This window comes from Sinohyriopsis cumingii, chromosome 6 (genome assembly GCF_028554795.1).
Source record: "Sinohyriopsis cumingii isolate HCF-2022 chromosome 6, ASM2855479v2, whole genome shotgun sequence".
NCBI classification, from domain to species: domain Eukaryota; kingdom Metazoa; phylum Mollusca; class Bivalvia; order Unionida; family Unionidae; genus Sinohyriopsis; species Sinohyriopsis cumingii.
In genome coordinates this window covers 139,962,659-139,983,419 of record NC_142966.1, presented here as the reverse complement: position 1 = coordinate 139,983,419, position 20,761 = coordinate 139,962,659, and the positions used below count along the sequence as shown (strand labels likewise).

Sequence of the window (20,761 nt, the reverse complement as noted above, 5' to 3'; positions counted from 1 at the left end):
TTTTTTATCTTATAGGTGTTGTCTAATGTTGTAAAGCGCTTAGAGCTTCTAAAGATTAGGCGCTATACAAAGTCCTCATTGTTATTATTATTATTATTCGTAATATATATATATATATATATATATATATATATATATATATATATATATATATATATATATATATATATATATATATATATATATGTATATTGTTATTTTTAGTATGTATTTTTTTTAACTCTTTCCCTAAACTTCAGGTCATAATACATTATTCATAAAAGCAATACAACGCTAACTTTTCAAGATTGCTTCAAATAATTTTATTTGCACAAAATAAGCTTACTCGTTCTTCTGTTGTTATTTCGTCGTCAAACATAACTATGGTGTGCACTTGGTTGTCAATAACCAGTCTCAAGAAGTCTTCCACGGTATTTGGTAATGGCGTCTGTGTCAGCAAGAAAGCGTTCTTGCTTTTGTGGGACTGTCGGAAAATGTGAAGTAAGAAACCATGAACAAACAAGCCGGCCAAAAGTGACATATATTGTGTTGACCTTCCACTGGATCTGTTCTATAAATGTATTTAATGAGTAGAAACTATGCAAAAAAAAATAATTGGAATTATGTGTTTAGACACATTTCAGCAATCTGAGTTATGCCAAAGTCAACATATTCAATAATCTAATTTTACACTGTTTTAAAGAATATTAAATTCGGTTGGCTGTTATAGTCAACGTAAGAAAGATGTTCAAGTAAGTTCAGAAACAACATTATGTATATGGTCTAGATGAAAGATATACTTCGCTCAAACTGTCATATTTAAAATGCACCACAAGATATATATTTGCAAGCAACTCAGAGATGCTAAGAGTAGATTATGAATTTTACTGTAATTTCAGCTGTCATAATGTTTCTTTGTGTTATATACACCAGCAGGCCGGAAAAACATGAGTCAGTTTTGTATTTATCTTCATTGTGATTACAAATTAAAAAGGAAAGCAAATCTAAAACGTGTTTTTTGAAAAATTTTAAACTCATTACCGGCACTATGACACCATTGATGTAGTCGGTATCGCTTGCTTTATACTTCAACAGTATATGACGGTATCTAGAAGCTGAAATGAAATAATATAGATTGTATAATGTTTCATTTTTGTTCACGGTATGCAATTATTACATTTAAACAATATCTACATAATCCATGAGATCCATTGATCAATGCAAAATTGTAAACTCTGGCACGCGGACAGCAACGAGTACTTTGCATCAAATGTATGTGAAGAAGTACCTGTCGCATTCTAAGATATCACGCACTCTAAAGATATCACGCACTCACGCATACTAAAGATATCACGCACTCTTAAGTCCATTTAAACTTCATAGACATAGAATGCTCTCATTACTAAAGCTATAAGTGTTATCCACGGTATAGTTGCATTTATATTATTTCTTTAAACCATTACCAGCCCAAAACAAAGAAAAAAGAACGTGCGAATAGCCTAAGGTCTAAAGGAATGTATATAAATAGCACATACAATAACCTTACGGCCATATAAGTGACATAAATAGCTCGTACAATAGCATTACGGCCACATAATTGACATAAATAGCACATACAATAGCCTTACGGCCATACAATGGACATAAATAGTACATATAATAGCCTTACAGCCATACAATCGACATAAATAGCTCATACAATAGCCTTATGGCCATACAATTGACATAAATAACACATACAATATCCTTACGGCCAAACAATTGACATAAATAGCACATACTATAGCATTACTGTCATGCAGTTGACTTAAATAGCTAGTACAATAGCCTTACAGCCATATAATTGACATAAATAGCTTGTACAATATCCTTACGTCCATACAATTGATATAAATAGCTCGTACAATAGCCGTAGGATTATATGAATTGACAAAAATAACAATTACTGCGTGTACAATCTTCATGTCAACATACCCGAGAAACGATTCCATTATGATACCCTATAAACAGAGTAATTTAAGTTCTTGGGCAAACCAACTTAAATTCAGTTAATTTTCCTACAGAAATGGAATCTAAGCTGGAACAAAAATATTATATTGAACAACATAAAATATCGTTTTCCTCCATTTGTAACTATCATGAGACTAAGTTGGCCTCTCCCCATGGAATACCTTTCAATGGCTACATGGCATCCATTTATCTGTACAAATGAATCTACCATCGCCCCCTTGGACAAAAATATCCAGCTGCACCGTATTGCTGGCATCGCCATTCTAGCTTAGAGCAAGGGAAGAAGCTTCAGACTGTGACGCACATTTTGTAGGCTTAATGTTCTGTAATCAGCCATTCAAATTGTGACACACATTTTATAGGCGTAACGTTCTGTAATCAGCCATTCTGATTGTGACCCAAATTTTGTAGGCTTAATGTTCTCTAATTAGCCATTCTGATTGTGACACACATTTTGTAGACGTAACGTTCTGTAATCAGCCATTCTGATTGTCACCCAAATTTTGTAGGCTTAATGTTCTGTAATCAGCCATTCAGATTGTGACGCACATTTTGTAGGCTAATTTTGGTCTGTAATCAGCCATTCAGATTGTGACCCACATTTTGTAGGCTTAATGTTCTGTAATCAGATATTCCGTCATATACTCCAAACAGACCGACCTATTTCTGTAAAAGTCCTCACATTTATCAGCAAAGCACTGAGACATTCTTTGACAAAGTCTCCATTGGATTATGACTTAGAGTGCTTTACGACTTTTCACCGACAATGGAGCTTTCTCACACAATGTTATCAGTTTCATTATTCCTTCTGTGAACAAGCATGTTTTGCCAACCAGCCACATTGTCATATTTGTTTTATGTTTCTCTCATGGTCTTTGAAATAGTAATATCTGGCCTGCCTGGAATTATAGTTCCTTTTCAGGCTATGTTCATTTTAAAAACAAAAACAGTCGGATAAAAACAAACAAGAATTGCCTTCTGCATGATCAAAAGGGTAATCATCAGTCCTCTTCCTGAAGTACAAAGCGGTCTCTTGCTACTTTCCTCTTCTTGAATGATGCCACCTCAGCTGCTTTGAACGCAATCACAAGCATTATAATGTGCCACATGGTAGCCAATGTTCCACACAGTAACGCCAGTTCGATACTTATCGATTGGTTCAAAATTTACAGCTATGAATGCCTATACTGCTGGTCAGACTACTTGCTCAGAGTGGGAAAAGCTGCCTGAATGTAGATACAAACAGGGTAAACAGGAATTTAAACTTATAAAAATTACAAGGGATCTAACTAGCTTAATACGTCAATTAAGACAGAAAAATAAACAATCAACGAAAGTTAGAGGAAAATTTATAAATGTGTAGGCTGTTTTCATTGATATTTGGAGAACTCCTCGATGGTTCGATAAAACCAGGCTGCAGAATGGATGCCACACATGGACTGTAGGTTGCACATACCTGCCATAAACTATATTTTAGTATTAATCAAAATATAATAAATCCAATAAAATATAGTATCTTTGATATCCATGAATGTTAACTCACAAATAAAGCAAATGATTAAATAATCATGATGCTCAGAGTATGACATCGTATGTATGTATGTATGTATGTATGTATGTATGTATGTATGTATGTATTTAAGTATGCATACATGTATGAACTAGCGTTTAATGGCAAGTGAGCAATATAATGGTTATTTGGTACCAATTGAAAGTAAAAACTCTAAAACTCTAACCTGATGAAGTGCACACAAACATTACGAAGATAAACCCTGCAAAATAAATGTAAGCAAGAAGTGTTATAAGACAAAGGATAAAAATCCAAGATGTTACAATTTTGTAAAATGTCATTTAAAAGAAAGATAAGGCAAAAAATCAAATTCTGAAAATAATACATTATTTCATATCTTCAATTACCAGGGACAATATGATCGAATCGGTTTTTCTTTCTATTTTCGGAAAGTGTAGCATCAGCGAAATCATCTTCTGGTTCTTTGGCATAGTCTTCCAGATTGTTGTGTCTTTGTCGCAGGCTTTCATCCTCCTTTGACAAATGCTGTTTATAATAATAATAATAATAAGAAGAAGAAGAAGAAGAAGAACAAGAACAAGAACAAGAACAATAAAATTAGCCAAAAGTACATGATGGTGATAACAGGGTAGTCACTAAACGGAACTAACATATTTGTAGCCATCAGTACCTGAGCAGACTCTGTTATTAAATAAGTAACTGGAATCACGGAATGTACCCCCCAAAAAAAGAAAAAAATAAGGAAATTTAGTGACTATAAAGAAAGCAAAGGCGCTTGCGTGTTTTAATGTTAATAGGTTTAAGGTCAATACGTTAATGACATGACCCAAGAACATAATATATGTCCAATGCTTTTAATGCAACTGAATATGGCTTCATCAGCTCTTACATATTTGGATGTCCATGAGGGTACAACTAAGTTTCGTAATTATAGAGGCTAAAAGCCAAAGGTTCAATGATTATGGTTGCAAGTTTGAGGTTAACAGTCTCAACGTGGTTTCATTGGTCCAATAGTCTATGCTTTCATTTATATGTACGATTAGGCTGTCCGCGAAGTACAAACCAGTAATCTGGAATCAGGAACATACCTACTACATTTCACGCTAAGAAGTGTGCGAAGTCAATGCTAATAAGTCTAATAACGTCATCAGTGTAATGTGTTCTTATGCTTGGCTTTTTCTGTTTTCTTTACTACATAGCACGGCTTTATAATTTATAGCATTATCACAAATTAACACAGGTAAATCATGACACCACAAAGACTATTTCATTCTTAACAAACTAGCGTCAGCAATTAAACAGTGTACCTCAACCTTACTTCAAAATTGTTTAAAAGACCCACATAAATCCACCTTTTCAAGAGTCGTGAAATGCGATTTAGAAGACGCCATCCCTTGATAAGTGGAGCTTACCATTTCCAAATCAGAACTAACATGTTTCTTCAAGACTTGCAAGATGAAGATTCTCTGCACCATATGCGATAACTCATGCAGAAGACAATTGACATCTGATTATCATCATTTATGAGTTGAATGTTCTTATTACCAGCATTGGTAATATGATGTACATGTTTAGATTATTATTAGTTCACTCCAGTTACTGAAGTCACAATATGTAAGTTGACTATTTACTCACAAGTCCTGTGCCGCAACAGCCATCAAATGACAAGTTCAAATACGAAATATAACATGGCTCCGTATACATTATTTTAAAAGTGAAACGTTTGTGGAGATGCATGATGATCTTAATTGGAATTGGGGTCCTATGTTTGACCTTGACATATGTACTTGATCTTGCAGTTTAAAAAAAAAGCAATATTGTGTTGTTTTGGATTTCTTACATTAGAAGCCTCAATTATGCCTGTTGACTACTTTTCTCACAAGCTTTCCACTTGAGACTTACAGTCATCAATGAGAAACAACGGTGTGCAAAATATGTAGATGAGACAATCTGAAATCTGGCCTGGGAGTGAAGTAAGCAAGTTGATGGCCACAAACTAGCCCTTGCTATTAACTGGCAACTTTCTAGGAAATATGAAATTGAGATTACAAACAAGTGGTTAACAAAGGAAAGCCAGAGCCCTGTTGGATTTTAATATCCAAATTTACTGTAGGATACTGTACACGAAAGGGAACATAGCAGAGTATCCTTTCTTCATCACAAATATATAACTACCATTGACTTTTTTGTTGCATGTAAAAAACAAGAAAAACACCAAATAACATTTATCTGTTAATATCACATAGCAAGGTCTGGGACTCTCAAACTAATTGTTATAAGAGCCCTTAGAGTAATACCCCATAGGTTAGAGGATACCCTCAAAATGCTACTACTAATAGCACACAAGAGAGACATGCTAGAGAAGGCAGTCGCCTTCCAAACACACAGACGGCCATTGAGAACAAATGTCCAGGATGAAAGACAAACACAAATAACGTAAAAGGCTGTGGAAGTGACGAATACCAAAGTGTCATTATAAAAATACCAACGATATGATTTGTAGTTTTAGTAGTAGCAGTGGTATAAAATATGAATTCTGAAAATATATCTTGTCTACAGTTAAAAAATAGGGTGAAAAATTATGAACCATCACTAAGATTTCTCTTAATAAACACTTACTTCGAATTCAGTAAGCAGTTGACATTTTCCAGTTTTTCCGTCAGGTCTTAACATATTTGTGTATTTTTCGTGGAATGTGACTGAAGGCACACAAGCCATCGTTGGCATCAAAGCCTCGACAACAGCTTCATATAGGTACACATATTGCTCCTGTTGGTGACAATATTAAATGTATGTTACTATGAACCCTAAAATACTTTAGCGGAGAGATTATTACAAATCAGTCTTGTTTTACTCTTCCCAATATATATATATATATATATATATATATATATATATATATATATATATATATATATATATATATATATATATATATATATATATATATATATATATATATATATATATAACATTCAATTCATGCCAGAAAAATTTTGAAGCCAATAATTTAAGTGGCGCAATTATATTATATTTCTTTAAATACTGTTTTAAAACGTCCTCCATAACACTTGTACTGCATATAAAAGGAACAACAATATGAAGCGAGATATAAATATTATGTTCGGTACAGCAAACAGACAGAAAGCATATAAAAATACCTTTGTTTGGACCATGTTCACTCTCTGCTTCCTCAGTTCGTAGATACATGCAAATACGTTCACTGATCCTGTGTGCTTCCCTTCTTCATAGAGGTAGTCTAATGCAATAAATGTCCCAGTTCGTCCGACACCGGCACTACAAAGATGAATAAATGCATCCAAGTTTTGATCTTGAACATTCTTGTAGAAAATAGATTAATTATAGGTATTTAACATTCATCAAAGCCATTGTGTTACACTAGGCAACGGAAAATATACCTTGAAGAATACTACGAATAACAGTCAAAACGTATGAAGTATAACATTTTTGGTGTAGTTAATTTAAAGGTCTAACTTTTGCGATATTCACTAGAATAAGGCAAAACATACATGATTGCTTCCAGAACGAAAAGACCTATTCTATTATTGACATTTTACTTCACACAAATACTACTGTTCTCAGTGGATTTGGCTTTTTCTGTCAAATCCACTGAGAACAGCAGTATTTGAATTAGGTTTGATTTTAGAACTCATTATTGAAGGACAAAATTACATTTTGTATTAAAAGATCTTCCCGATGATTGATATACACACACACACACACACACACACACACACACACTATATATATATATATATATATATATATATATATATATATATATATATATATATATATATATATATGTATGTATATACGCTATAACACCTTTGAGCTATTTTTATGTATTAATGACTGATATTTACACAAATTTTAAGTATAGTATAACTCTGGACAAGTACATTACCTTATTCAATTCCCACGATCCATAAAAACTGGTGTCACAATAAACAAGAAGACTTTTACATTATATTTTCTTATATGATAAAAGATGTTAACCATTCATTAAAATATGTATCAATTGTCAAACTAAACAATTATCTGATTATCATAAGATTCTCTTACTGATGTTAAACCCTAGTTTATGCTTTCTACTCTGCATGCCTGCTAACAGAACACAATGAAATGAAATGATCTTAAATACAGCCTGGAGCTTTTGTCACAGAATATTTATCGCAAACAAAATAATAGAAACCTACTCATGTGTATACCTGCAATGTACTAGAATGGGAAATTCCGATTTTCCCTCTGTATTTCTGACCTTGCTCCAAAATTGTACCAATGAAGATGGCGATTCTGGGACACCTCTATCTGGCCAGGCAGTAAAATGGAACTTAGTCACAACCCTGCACTTTTTGCTTGCCTGAAATGTGTGAAACATATTGCTCGTTTCAGCGTTTTCTTGGTATCGTTGTATATTTCATTTATTTTTGTAGCTCTAGTTGATCTCTTGCTTTATCCATTCATGACAGGAAAACGTATGTAGAACCAATACATAAGTAAAGTTTGCCTTATGAACTATTTACTTGCCTATTTACTTAACTAATTGGTAATGCTATCAACAATATGATGACGGTTTTATTGTCTTTTAAAGGCTATTATTATACCCTTTGGCCAATATTCCTTGTAGTAAAACCTGATGTGCCTATACCACTCTATCACTCTATTTGTCTACTATATGTTTGCCTATGCATCTGTTTATCTATATTTATATCTATCGATATACATACGTACATACCTAGTGAATGAATAAACCGTACTTTGGAACATACTGTGAATGTAAGAATCATGCATAGTTTGCTATGTTCATACGTTAGCCAAAGAAGAAAGTAAGCATTTGAGCCCGGAAGTTAACAGTCTTTCTTCAATGCGATGAGAAATGTTCTTAATTTAGCAAATCTTTCTTTAATCTGGGAAATGGTATAATGAGTAGGCTACTTACTAAAAAAAATATTTAAAAAAAAAAATGTCTTGGCCTTAATCCCCACGTCCAATTATGGTGATTCATTACTGTTAGCGTCAGAAGTTGGTTTGTGGAGAAAAGGTTTTAACATATTTTATGTTTTGAGAATTAAAGGATTTACAATCGCATATCAAATGGACTTTTGGGCGAAATGCATTATGTTGTTAACAAATTATGTGGACAAGAAAACGAAAAAACAACGATATGTTTTGCACATATTAAAAATACGTCTTTAGTTGCTGGATGATTTGTCACTCAAAAGCCGAGAAGTGTACTTCACCGTATTTTCGTGCTACACAGAACGATATCATAAATAGTACCTGATTTATCCTGAATTTTCTGATCGTGTAATCAGCAAAAACGTCTTCTGTTAAATATTCAACATCTGTCGACCCGTATGTACATTTCCCTTTCGATGGCCAATACTGTATGCACTTCATCTGTAAGAATGTCCTTAGCTATTATATCGAGACAAATGAAAGCAATTCTACGTTCGTTTTAAAAAAGCATATTCTCTATTAAATATTACAAACTTTCTTATATTTATGCATCTTGTTTGCCTAATATAGTTTTGCTTGATTGATATTTTGAGCATGACTACAAAAGACATAATTCAAGAAAATAATTTACTGATCCTAAAATGAATTGCAAGTTTGCGCAGTTGTTCCAGAATTATTTTATGAATGTATAATGTACAAGCATGTGCCAAAATAATCTCATGAAGTCATAAATACATTGTCACATGACTACCTTATTACTTAGGGTAATATAAACGTATTTTGGCGTATAACAAACCATCATGATGCCACAAAATGCGTAATTATATCATTCTAACCAAAGGTGCAATAACTGAAATATCCAAATATTTTATAGTCATTTCACTATATACTGTTTGTTGTTTCGTCAAATTAAATCAACATTGTCCATTATGTGAGAAAAAGGAGCTTTCATTTGTGCTCATTTTAAAATGCAATTTATGAAACTAGTTGAATAATTTTAATGGTATGCTAACCAAAGCTGACAAAACAAATTATTCAACTCGTTTCATAATTCATTTGAAATGAGCACTTAAGTAACAGAATACATTTCTCACCTTCCCATCTTCTACTACTTCCGTAAGCATTACAATCTTGTCCACTTTGCAATGCCAGATCATTCGCCAGAAATCGTCCACAATTACGTCGGTTGGCCCTGAATAAGACGAGCTGAATAAGACAATTGCGTCGGTTGGCCCTGAATAAGACGAACTGAATAAGATTATTGAGTCGGTTGGCCCTGAATAAGACGAGCTGTATAAGACAACTGAGTCGGTTGGTCCTGAATAAGACGAGCTGAATAAGACAATTGCGTCGGTTGGCCCTGAATAAGACGAGCTTACCATGGAATTGTTTATTTATTAAAAACGATCAGATTATACGATTTTTTAAATGGAACTATACATTTTAAATGACCGACATCACTTTTCGGGGGTTCAAGTGATTGGTGTAACATAAATAACATTTTCTGAATTTATTCAAGATATCTCTTCCAGGGAACGAAAAAATATAAATATAATTCAATATGTTATTAGTGCATATCAATAGAGTCATTCGACACTGCGGATGCAAAGAACATAAATATTCATTATAAAACAAAATGAATGACATCTTCCTGAAGTAATTTTCAGTGTCATGATTCTGTTGAACTGTATAAACAGACATAAAAATGGTTACATCAGTAATCTTCAAGGTGTCTTCAGAAGATCTGGATGCGATAGGGATAAGCTATATTTAAATTTCAAAGGATCATATTCCCAGCATGTGATTCGGACAAGATGATTATGGTTGGTTACCTTGTGATGCGATGTAGGCTCTCTCTTTGACCAAGCCCTGAAGCATGTAAAAATTTAATGATTAGTCATTATTTACAATCCATCAGTTACACTTTCTACTTCATGTCAAACCTATGCGCTTTAGAATACAAAGTTGGATAATATCTCATCAATTTTTCAAGTGCCATGAATATTGCATAACTTTCCTAAAATATGTGTTTAACCCTGCAATGAAGTTTTGTAATCAACTTAATATCTTGAAGGTTTTCTTGGTAGTGCATGCACATATATTTTTGAGATGACCACCAATATTATATTGAGAATCTGCATAGGTAAGGGAAGTTATTTTTCATGTTTTTAGATAAATGTTTTGTTGTTTATGTCTAAATACGGTGATGTATTTGTTAACTTAATTTTGTTCCATTGCGTACCTGTGTCACGTAGAAATGCACTTCAGTCATTCACCAGTATTTGATTTTTTGCCTGCTGAATACCCCTTTCTCTCTCACTAATATATATATATATATCCATTTGGGATTTAGTCAGGACTCGAACTCACATTCATTTGAACATTTTATTACTAGGACTTCTTTTTTCATTCGTGAAGTATTGTTTGGATTTGATTCTTAAAACCGTAAGATCCTTTTTTCATTTTTACCTTCCTTTTCTAGGGAAATAAATTATTTGTTAAATTTTACAAAGCTTGTTGTGTTCATTTTTTTCTTGTTACTGTTTATGAGAGCTTAAATACATAACAAAGAAATTGGGTCGCTCGTCCTTGGATATATGAATTTTGGCTGAAATATTTCAGAAAATATCTTTCTGAGGCAAGAGCTTCCTTAACGAAGCAAGAGATAGAAAATAGTTTGCTCCAGCATTTGGTAGAAAAGAAAGTTTTGGATGAAAGTGCTTTGGGTTCGATCAGTATGTCCGTATCAGACATTGACATAAAAGTAAAGGCATTAAAATTAAAATAAACGATGGAATTAGAGTTGAGGAAGCTGGAACTTCGGAAAGATAAAGTACAACAACAAATGCAGTTGCAGTTGCAATTGGAGAAAGAGAAAGAACAAATGAAATTGGAATAAGAGACAGAGCAAACGCATTTACAATCAGAGAAAGAGGAGAGAGAGAGAGAGCTGCAAATATAAATGAAAAGAGAGAAGGAAGAGAGGGAACCTCGAAGTAGAATAAAATTAATTGAGCTGGCAAGTGAAACGCATGTTTCTACTTTGGATACGAATTCAAGTTTTGATGTTACAAAGAATATTAGGTTAGTGCCCCCTTTTAGAGAAAAATATCGAAACAAATATTTTCCTTATGTTGAAAAAGTTGCTAAAAATTTGAAATGGGATGAAGTATTACAGTGTACACGTTTTGGCAAAGCCTGAGATATCCATGTGTCCTTGTTAGTACAGCAGGGTGCTGACTATGATTTGGTGAAGGAAGGCATCTTAAGGGGTTATGAGTTAATCTTTGAAGCTTATCGGCACAAATTCAGAAACTAAAATAAAGAAGCTGGACAACGTCATGTCGAATTTGCAAGAGAAAACGAGCAGTTATTCGATAGATGGTGCTTAGCCAACAACGTTGATCAAGATTATGAAAGTCTCAAACAACTTGTATTACATGAAGATTTTAAGAACTGTATCCATATTGACATCAAAACTTGACATGAGCATGAGGTCGAAACCTTGGAAAATGCTGCCCGTGCTGCTGAGGAGTATTCTTTAGCTCATACAGATTCTTTTGTAAACAAGACTTTCACTCAGCAGTCTTCAGGCAGAAAAATATTTCAGCATAATACAAGCCCTTCTAAAACTCAAACTGGCACAACCTCTAAAAATCAAGCTCCAGATAAGCTTGATCAAAGATACTTGTCTCCTCCTACGTGTACCTATTGCAAGAAAAAAAGACACGTTATTTCTGATTGCTACAAATTGAAACATAAGCATAGATTCAAGACAGACCTATTCCAAACTTTATGATTTCTCAAGGGTTAATGTCAAGGTCATGTATTGGAAGCAATACATTGGTTGAGTCTAATAAACCCCAGTCTGATTTTATTATGGAGAAGTATGAACCATTCATACCGAAGGGTTCTATATCACTCTTGGGTGATTTGGTCAATTCCATCCCTATTAACATTTTAAGGGACACAGGAGCTTTTCAGTCTTCTATTGCCATGTACGTCGTCTTTTTCTGAGAAGTCTTATAACGAAATTGTAGTTGTTCAGGGAGTAGAGTGCAGCTTTGTTAATGTTGCTCTCCATTGTGTAAATTTGTCATCAGAAGTAGTCTCAGGACCAGCGAGAGTCGGAACAGTGTATGCTTCACCGATTGAGGGCATTCATTTATTACTAGGCATCGACCTAGCTGGAGACAAGCTTGTGGTTAATCCATTTGTAACTGACAAGCCTTGCTTGGATCAGAAAGTCCATTCAGTTGATAAATGATTCCTTGATTTATACCCAGCTTGTGCAGTTACCAGAGTTACGGCAAAGAAAGCTCTTGAAAATGATGTGGATCAGGAACGTATTCCTTTAGCTGACAGATGTATTGGTCAGGCTTTTGATGAGGTCACTTTCACACGTTGTTTGGATTAATCAGTAGGTATTGATCACAGTGATCCTCTTTCAACTACTCATTATCTTTATTCTAATAAGGGTGTTAAACGATAATCACTTGTCGTCGAACAGGGAAAAGATCCTGAGATCTCCTATTTGTTTCAAAGGGCAATTAGTGAAACTGAATCTACTGAAGCTCGTGTATATTATTTCATTAAACATGGAATTATTATGAGAAAATGGAGACCTCCCGAGGTACCTGCTGGTGACAAGTCTAGTTCAGATCTTACAGACAGGAAATATTTAGACTGGCACATGCAACTCATACGGCTGGTCTTTTAGGAATTAATAAGACTTATCACAAGATTTTGACTCACTTCTATTGGCCAAAACACAAAAGCGATGTTTGTAAATATTGCTGATCTTGTCGTACTTGTCAAATGGTTCATCTGCAATTTATTCCTTCATTTAACGAGCCATTTAGCAGAATTATGGTAAACTGTGTTGGTCCCTTACCTAAGGCCAAGTCAGGTACCCAATGCCTATTGACCATAGTGTGTGCGTTAACACGGTTTCCAGAGGCAATTCCATTGAGGAATATTAAATCTAAAACCCACAGTAAAAGCTTTGACAAAGATTGTTTTACTCAATTTGGCCTTTTCAAATCTGTCCAGTCGGGTCAAAGGTCAACTTTCATGTCTGGAATTTTCCAGCAACTTATGTACGAATTAGGCATCCAACAATTCCAATATTCTGCCTATTACCCTGAGAGCCAAGAAGCATTAGAAAGATTTCATCAGACTTTGAAAAATATGATTCGATCATATTGTTTTGATATGGGTAAATATTGGGATGAAGGCATTAATTTACTATTGTTTGCTGTTAAGAAAATCAGTTCAAGAATCATTAGGCTTCAGTCCCTTTTGAAATGGTGTTTGGACACTGTGCGTGGACATTGAAGTTGTTGAAAGAGAAACTTCTTTCCAATGAAGATACTGAAATTAATCTTCTCGATTATATTTCCAATTTTAAGTATAAGTTGTCAAAGTCTTGAGAGGTTACAAGGGCAGATCTGCACTCTACTCAGTCAAAAATGAAATTAAGATATGATAAAAACTCAAAGGCAAGGAGTTTTCAAACTGGTGACAGAGTTCTGACTCTCTTGTCCATACCACAAAAGGCCTCCTCAGACCAAGTATTATGGTCCATACACAGTTGAAAGGAAAGTAAATGATTTAAATTACATCATAAATACTCCTGGGCGGCGAACACAAAAACATCTTTGCCACATAAACTTATTACAGGAAGATATTGAACGAGATAACCAGCTTAAACTTGCAACTAATTTAGTTACCAGTCCAACTCAGTGAAGATTTAAGTGAAGGAATATCATCGGATTCTACTAATATTGGAGTGATAAATCGTCGGAATTTACAAATTATGAAAGATCTGGACCAGAAACTTTCACATTTGCAACAACGAAAAAGAAACTTAAACAGTTATATTTTGAATATGAGCACTTATTTCCAGATACTACTACAAGAACAAACAACATTTTCCATGACGTTGAAATTGTAAATTCCAAACCTGTTAAACAACTCCCGTACGGGATGAACCCTCTCAAACTGGAATACTTGAGCAAAGAAATTCAGTATTTGCTGGAGAATGATTTCATAGAGCCCAGTAAAAGTGACTGGAGTTTATCATGTATACTTGTTCCGAAAACAGATGAAACTTCCCTTATGTGCACTGATTATAAGAAGGTGAACAGTGTGACTAAAACAGATTCCTTTACATTGCCAAGAATCCATGCATCCATTGATAACATCTGAAATGCCAAGTATTTCACCAAATTTCACATTTTTTAAGGATTTTGGCAAATTCCACTGACAGAAAGAGCAAAGGAAATTTCGGCATTCGTGACTCCAGATGGACTTTATAAATATAAAGTGATGCCGTTTGGTATGAAAGGTTCGCCAAGTAGTTTTCAACATCTAATGACTATGATCACGTTTGGTCTAGATAATTCTGATGCTTAAATCTATGATGTCATCATCTACAACGACAACTGGAAAGAACATTGAGCAACAATTCGGAAATTCTTTGATAGATTCATTGATGCAAGCTTGACAATTAATTTATTAAAAATGAGTTCTGCCGTGCTAGTGTAACATTTCTAGGACATATCGTGGGACAGGGACATGTTAAACCTATAGATACTAAGGACAATGCTATATCGGAATTTTCACTGCCTGTTACCAAAATAACTGATGCGAATTTTAGGTAAACAGCAGACTGAAGTAACTATAAACTACATCGCCAGATGACGGTTAAATATTAAGGCGTTGTTTTCACAAATACTTAAAATGTACAAAAATTTAAAAAAGCGAATATATACTAATTGAACGTACCTTTATAAAGCACGCATTGATATAATCAGAGCCCGATATATCTGTTGTCTGAGGTAATTCTACCCTGGTGTTGTCGTCTGGAAGTAATTGTACATGGCGAGTTTTATTTATAACTTGCGACATAATTGTAAACAGGCACCATAATAATAGCCTCAATTCGGGATCATACGTATTTCTTGCGCTACTCGTAGCGTCTCCTTTGTAATTGCAATGCACACCTAAATACATTCAAAATTATAGATTTGTTCGATGAATATTCGCATGATATTTTGAGATTATAAAAAGATGTGAACATGAACATTCTACACTCTACATTCAGGTTTAGTGATTCTATATGACCAAACATTATCAATTCACGCAAACAAATAACCTTTTAATTAATTGTTTTATATTTGAACTTTCTATTGCGGGGACAATGACAAGAAATACTTACAAGCATATATTCCTTTATAACGGTTCTTCTTGGCGTTTACCGGCATCTGTGCAATAGTCATACTGGACTGGGGGTTCTTGGGTAATTTCTAAGGTATTAGAAACTGAGTGTTATAATTCAGATCTGTGTTTTAATTGATGTTTGCAATTAATATGAAGTAATAACAGTTTGAATTAAATTGTATAGAGCAGTAAATGATCATTTAAGCTTACACGTAAAATCTATGTACATTGACATCTCATTCCTACTCCACTTAGGAAATGTTAAGTGCACAAAAATTACTTATTATCGAACATATCATATTCACTTCAAACGTTTAAATAAGGTTAAAATTTAGAACGGTAACCTTCGCAGGCGCTTGAATGAAAATATTTCCTCAAGTCGTAGTTTGTTTTAAACACTTCAATACATTTTAAACTGATAAAGGAAATAATTCACATGTATGTATGATACATTTTGTGTGTAGAATAAACACGAATACAGAACTGAATCAATAATATATTACACACGTGTGGAAACCGGCCCTCTGTTGTAATCATCTAACACATAAAAGACATATTAATGCTTTCTTTTCTTTCAAAGTGTCCACATGACTACTTTCGGGAAAATATTGTCCTGTTTTAAGAATCAAAATACCTCAAATTCATTTTCAAGATCATTTGTATCGAATGCCTTCCTTCTGATATAATCTGGAAGGTCTGTTAATGGGATACGGGTTTTGTTCAGCTCAGTTCCATTGTAGTAAACGACCCGTTTTGGACTGCTAGATTGGGTCATATGAGTGTTTCCATGATCGGTGACGACTCCGTATTTATCTTCTTGTCTCCTACCACTATCCGCATCAGTACTGCAGTTGGTGTGAATGATGTTCACGTATTCATGTGCTCTATTCACTGTCGTCTCTGTAATAATTTGATTCCTTCATTAACCGTTCAAATAATATGTATTAAGTACAAGGTGATGGAAGTGTTAAATAAAGATGTAGCTGGCCTGATTTATTGACACATCATATTGGTCAGCACTGAATGCAAATCTGAATAGAGAAAATATTAAACGTGTGTGTGTGTGTGATTTGGACGTGTTAACGTATCTTTAACATTTAATCAGCCATATCGCTACGATGTCTGCAGTGTGACAGTTTAAAGTGATGTCTAGCACTGGGGCATCATGACGCAGGCATGTAGCATGGTGTCCCACCCCGTTACATTATCCTGACTTCAGGTCGACCAGTCCTAGCACTAACCTCGTAATGCTGAGCGCCAAGCGAGGCAGCTGCTATTACCATTTTTATAAGTCTTTGTTATGACTCGACCGGGCTTCCAACCCGCAACCTCACGCATAAAAGTCGAACGCACTAACCACTATGCCACCGGAGCGGGTTTGAAAGTTTGTAAAATATATCTACGAGAATTACTACAGATGCATTTGAACAATAGTTAAGGGTGTATCATTTACAGGAAGTAACGATCAGTTTAAAATACTTTATTCTAATGGAGATGATGAGGAACGAGTTGGACACGAGGATGACACGATGGAAGAATACTAGATACAAACTAAAGAGTTCAATGTCTACTTGTATGAAATATTAAAAGAGCAAGTTTTATTGAGTTAGCACTTAAACAAAATAGATGAATATGTTTCTCAAAGGTCACAGAATGGATATTCATTTCTAATGTAGATTGAACAAAAAGACTTTTCGATCGAATATCTATCATCTGTCCAACCTTTATGTGGAACAAAACATAAGATAGAAAGGGATTATTCAAATATTCAAATACGGCAGACTCAGGAGATAATCTAGATAATTTATATATCAAGGAACCAATAATTTGTTCATAATTGATGATACTGGAAATCTTGACATGCAAAAGAACGCAACTCCCTTAACCAAACTAGTTTTCCATGATAGGCCTTTTGAAATCTCCGTATGGTTTAAATGTCATAACTACAACTCTGTAATCGAATATTTCAAGCAGATTACGCGTTTTCAGGTTGTATTTTATATCAGGGAGAAGATATATATATATATATATATATATATATATATATATATATATATATATATATATATATATATATATATATATATATATATATTGGGCTTTCATTGCTAAAGGAAACGCAAATGCAATGAAACCGTTTTGAGATGCGCCTATATGGTTATGTATTGACGTTAGATATTGTCCTGATAATGTGTTTATTGTGATCATGAAAATCTACATGATTGCATCACATTAGCAATTCATTTCCTGCAAATATTATTTGTGATTTTCAAATTTATTGTTTTTTCTCATACATGTTTTATTCCATATTTTCTTGTCATCGTTATCAGTCCTAAATGTGTAACGTTTTGTCTCTAACCCATACAGCTATATGATTGGAGTGCCATTTAAATCATCCTTGAACATTAGAAGAATCTGAGTATTCATCTATGTTACGTTCAACTCGTTGTCTTTGGGATGGTCACTAATATCGTAGAACTTATGTCATTCCTCCTGTCGCCGTAATTATTTTGTCCCAAAATAAATGCACATTGAATCTCTATCAACCATGGGTAGTCTCATTCTATCACCATATTTGTCTTTCAACGCTTTGCAACAAAAGTTATATTCTCAACTATTCGTTTCAATAGCCCAAATATTGTAAAATCATCAGAAATAGGTTTGGTTAATTGGATCATTTAGCTTCCTAGAATGAATGCCACCAAGCCGTCATTAATAATTGGTCTTGTGGCAAATGGCTTATCTTTGTTCACTTGGAAAGTGTATTTATAGTTTGACATATGTTGAATGTTGACCTCTTGCAGCGTTTCTCGTTTTCCGTACTGAATAATGAATAGTTTGATCAGTGTAAAAAGTGCTTTACAATAGAACTGTAAGCTCTTTGTCCGTCTTATGACCAAATTTGCAGGCATTGTTTAAAGTTATGTAATTATTACTTATAGATCTTTTTTCAGTCCAAAAGATATACTTGGTCTTGTATTCTTGCAATCATTTAGCAATTTCGTTTTGCATTGTAAATAATTAATTTTCACCTGGTGCAAGTTTTTCCGCTGCAAGAGGATACTCCTAAAAACAGTTTTGCAGATGTGCTGGTATCTGAAAATCCACTTCTAAAATCCACCCAGTGTCACCAACATGGGGGATGTTTAACAAGTTCTTCTCTGACGATCTCATCTGTTCCTCCTTCGATCATCTAATCATTCGCTCAGCTAATTTAATAAGGTATGGATGTGGGTATAAGATATATCATCTTGGTTTTGTCTCATCGTATTCAACGTCATTTGTCATGTTTCCATCAAACTTTGTCCTAATTTCTTTGTTGTTGTCGTTCCGCAGGAAGACTTCTCTTTAAAAAAAAACAACGGCAAAGTCAACAAGGCCTTTAGACAGGCGAACGCTATCATTTTTTTGTGCATATAATTGGTTATTTGATTTTGCGTATCTATTTGGGATCATACTAATTCGACACAGAATTCCACTCTCAATCATCGAAAACACGTCATAGTTTGTCTTTCAACTAGCATCATGAGTTCTGGAGCACTGTTATAACGTGCTTGATCAATATAGTCAGGTGATCGATATATAAATTACTAGATTCCACCAAAATATCATACAGCATTAATATGTCCTTATGGCTTAATAGTCATGAAGGTCACCGAATGTGTACAATTTGACATGTCGTGTACATACTGGTAATCATCTTCTGATATCTAATATGCTCAAAAAGAGAACGTGCAAAACAGATAATATAATTGTTATCACAACACATGTAAGATCTGGAGCCCTCAGCATGCTGGAGAACACCGACAAACTACACAAAAGGATCTATCAACACATATCTAATTGGATGACAATGAAGCTGGAAAGAAGTCTGGTTACAAAACACTTCTCTTTTCCTAACCACACTTTCAGTGATATAAAACTAACAGCAATTGACGCAACCCCAACTAGAGTTCCGAAACCAGGAAAGAAAAGGAATCTTATGATAGACACCGCCTTAGAATACTGAAACCATGAGACTTAATCAAGAAGACTTCAAAACGACAACCACAAGGAAATTAAATCATCATCTGTTTACAGCCTCAACTTTTTCAGTTAAATAATTGATTCATTGTACTCGTTACGTATTCACCTATAGTTACTACTGATTTGTATAATTCATCCTAGCATTATTATTGCTATAGTCATTATTTGCATTATATAAACAATGAAATATCGGTGATATAATTCATGGTTACACTAAATTACATTCACAACAGATTGTGATATAGTTCCTGCGCTTGCTGGTCAATATCAGCTAGTTTAGCGCATCAGTCAAGTTGAAGTCAACTAGGTGAAACATCAAACATTTTCAACCCTTAATTCTATTTGAAATAGTCATGCAAAGAATCAGCTGTGTTGCTAAAGAAAGTTAAATAATATATCCATTTTGTTCAAGATGCATCATGTAGCTTTCAATACAGAATCCTTTCTGTTATTTTGTGTTCCAACCATCTACTTCATGTACATTTCATTCAAATACTCCATTATGCCTCTTACCGCAGAGCAAACATATATACACACCCCCACCCACCCCACCCCACATATATACGTTGGTTAAAAAATTAGTTTCTTTGGTACAGTGTACTCCCAAGGAATTCATGAGCAAAGATGAATGCATCAAACTGACGATGAGCACATTCGTCTTTTTAGTCTTTGTCAAAGGCAAACACAAAACAGAGACATGACAAATAATCAACACATAAACCTCTGAAATTAGAAGCGTTTACATGACTATTTCAAATAGAATTAAGGTTTGAAAATGTTTGATTCTGATAACTGTTTAGATCCGTATAAGTACAATAATCGTGTGTGTCTTTAATTTGTGCATAAATCTAAACAATGAAAATTGAAAATTATTCTCACAATCGCAAATCTGACTAATGAAGTACTCTGAGAGCAATTAATTAATCAAAAAATGTCCTAATAGACAGATCTACATATTATTTTAACTAAGTTTAATGTATAATAATATAATCATGATGTACTTTTATT

General features: G+C 34.0%; 1 protein-coding gene across 1 annotated transcript in view; it reads right to left on the bottom strand.

Moving 5' to 3' along the window:
* LOC149798116 (uncharacterized) overlaps positions 1-20,761 on the bottom strand; it is a 131,297-nt gene that overhangs the window by 6,736 nt on the left and 103,800 nt on the right. The window contains exons 19-30 of the mRNA XM_089960843.1: positions 16,362-16,627; positions 15,726-15,813; positions 15,293-15,369; positions 10,336-10,387; positions 9,598-9,695; positions 8,825-8,944; positions 7,753-7,904; positions 6,682-6,817; positions 6,140-6,289; positions 3,907-4,045; positions 1,021-1,094; positions 326-463 (exon numbers count right to left, since the gene is read on the bottom strand). Coding sequence (XP_089816969.1) covers positions 326-463; positions 1,021-1,094; positions 3,907-4,045; positions 6,140-6,289; positions 6,682-6,817; positions 7,753-7,904; positions 8,825-8,944; positions 9,598-9,695; positions 10,336-10,387; positions 15,293-15,369; positions 15,726-15,813; positions 16,362-16,627 — 1,490 coding nt within the window. The remainder of the gene's footprint in view (positions 1-325; positions 464-1,020; positions 1,095-3,906; positions 4,046-6,139; positions 6,290-6,681; positions 6,818-7,752; positions 7,905-8,824; positions 8,945-9,597; positions 9,696-10,335; positions 10,388-15,292; positions 15,370-15,725; positions 15,814-16,361; positions 16,628-20,761) is intronic.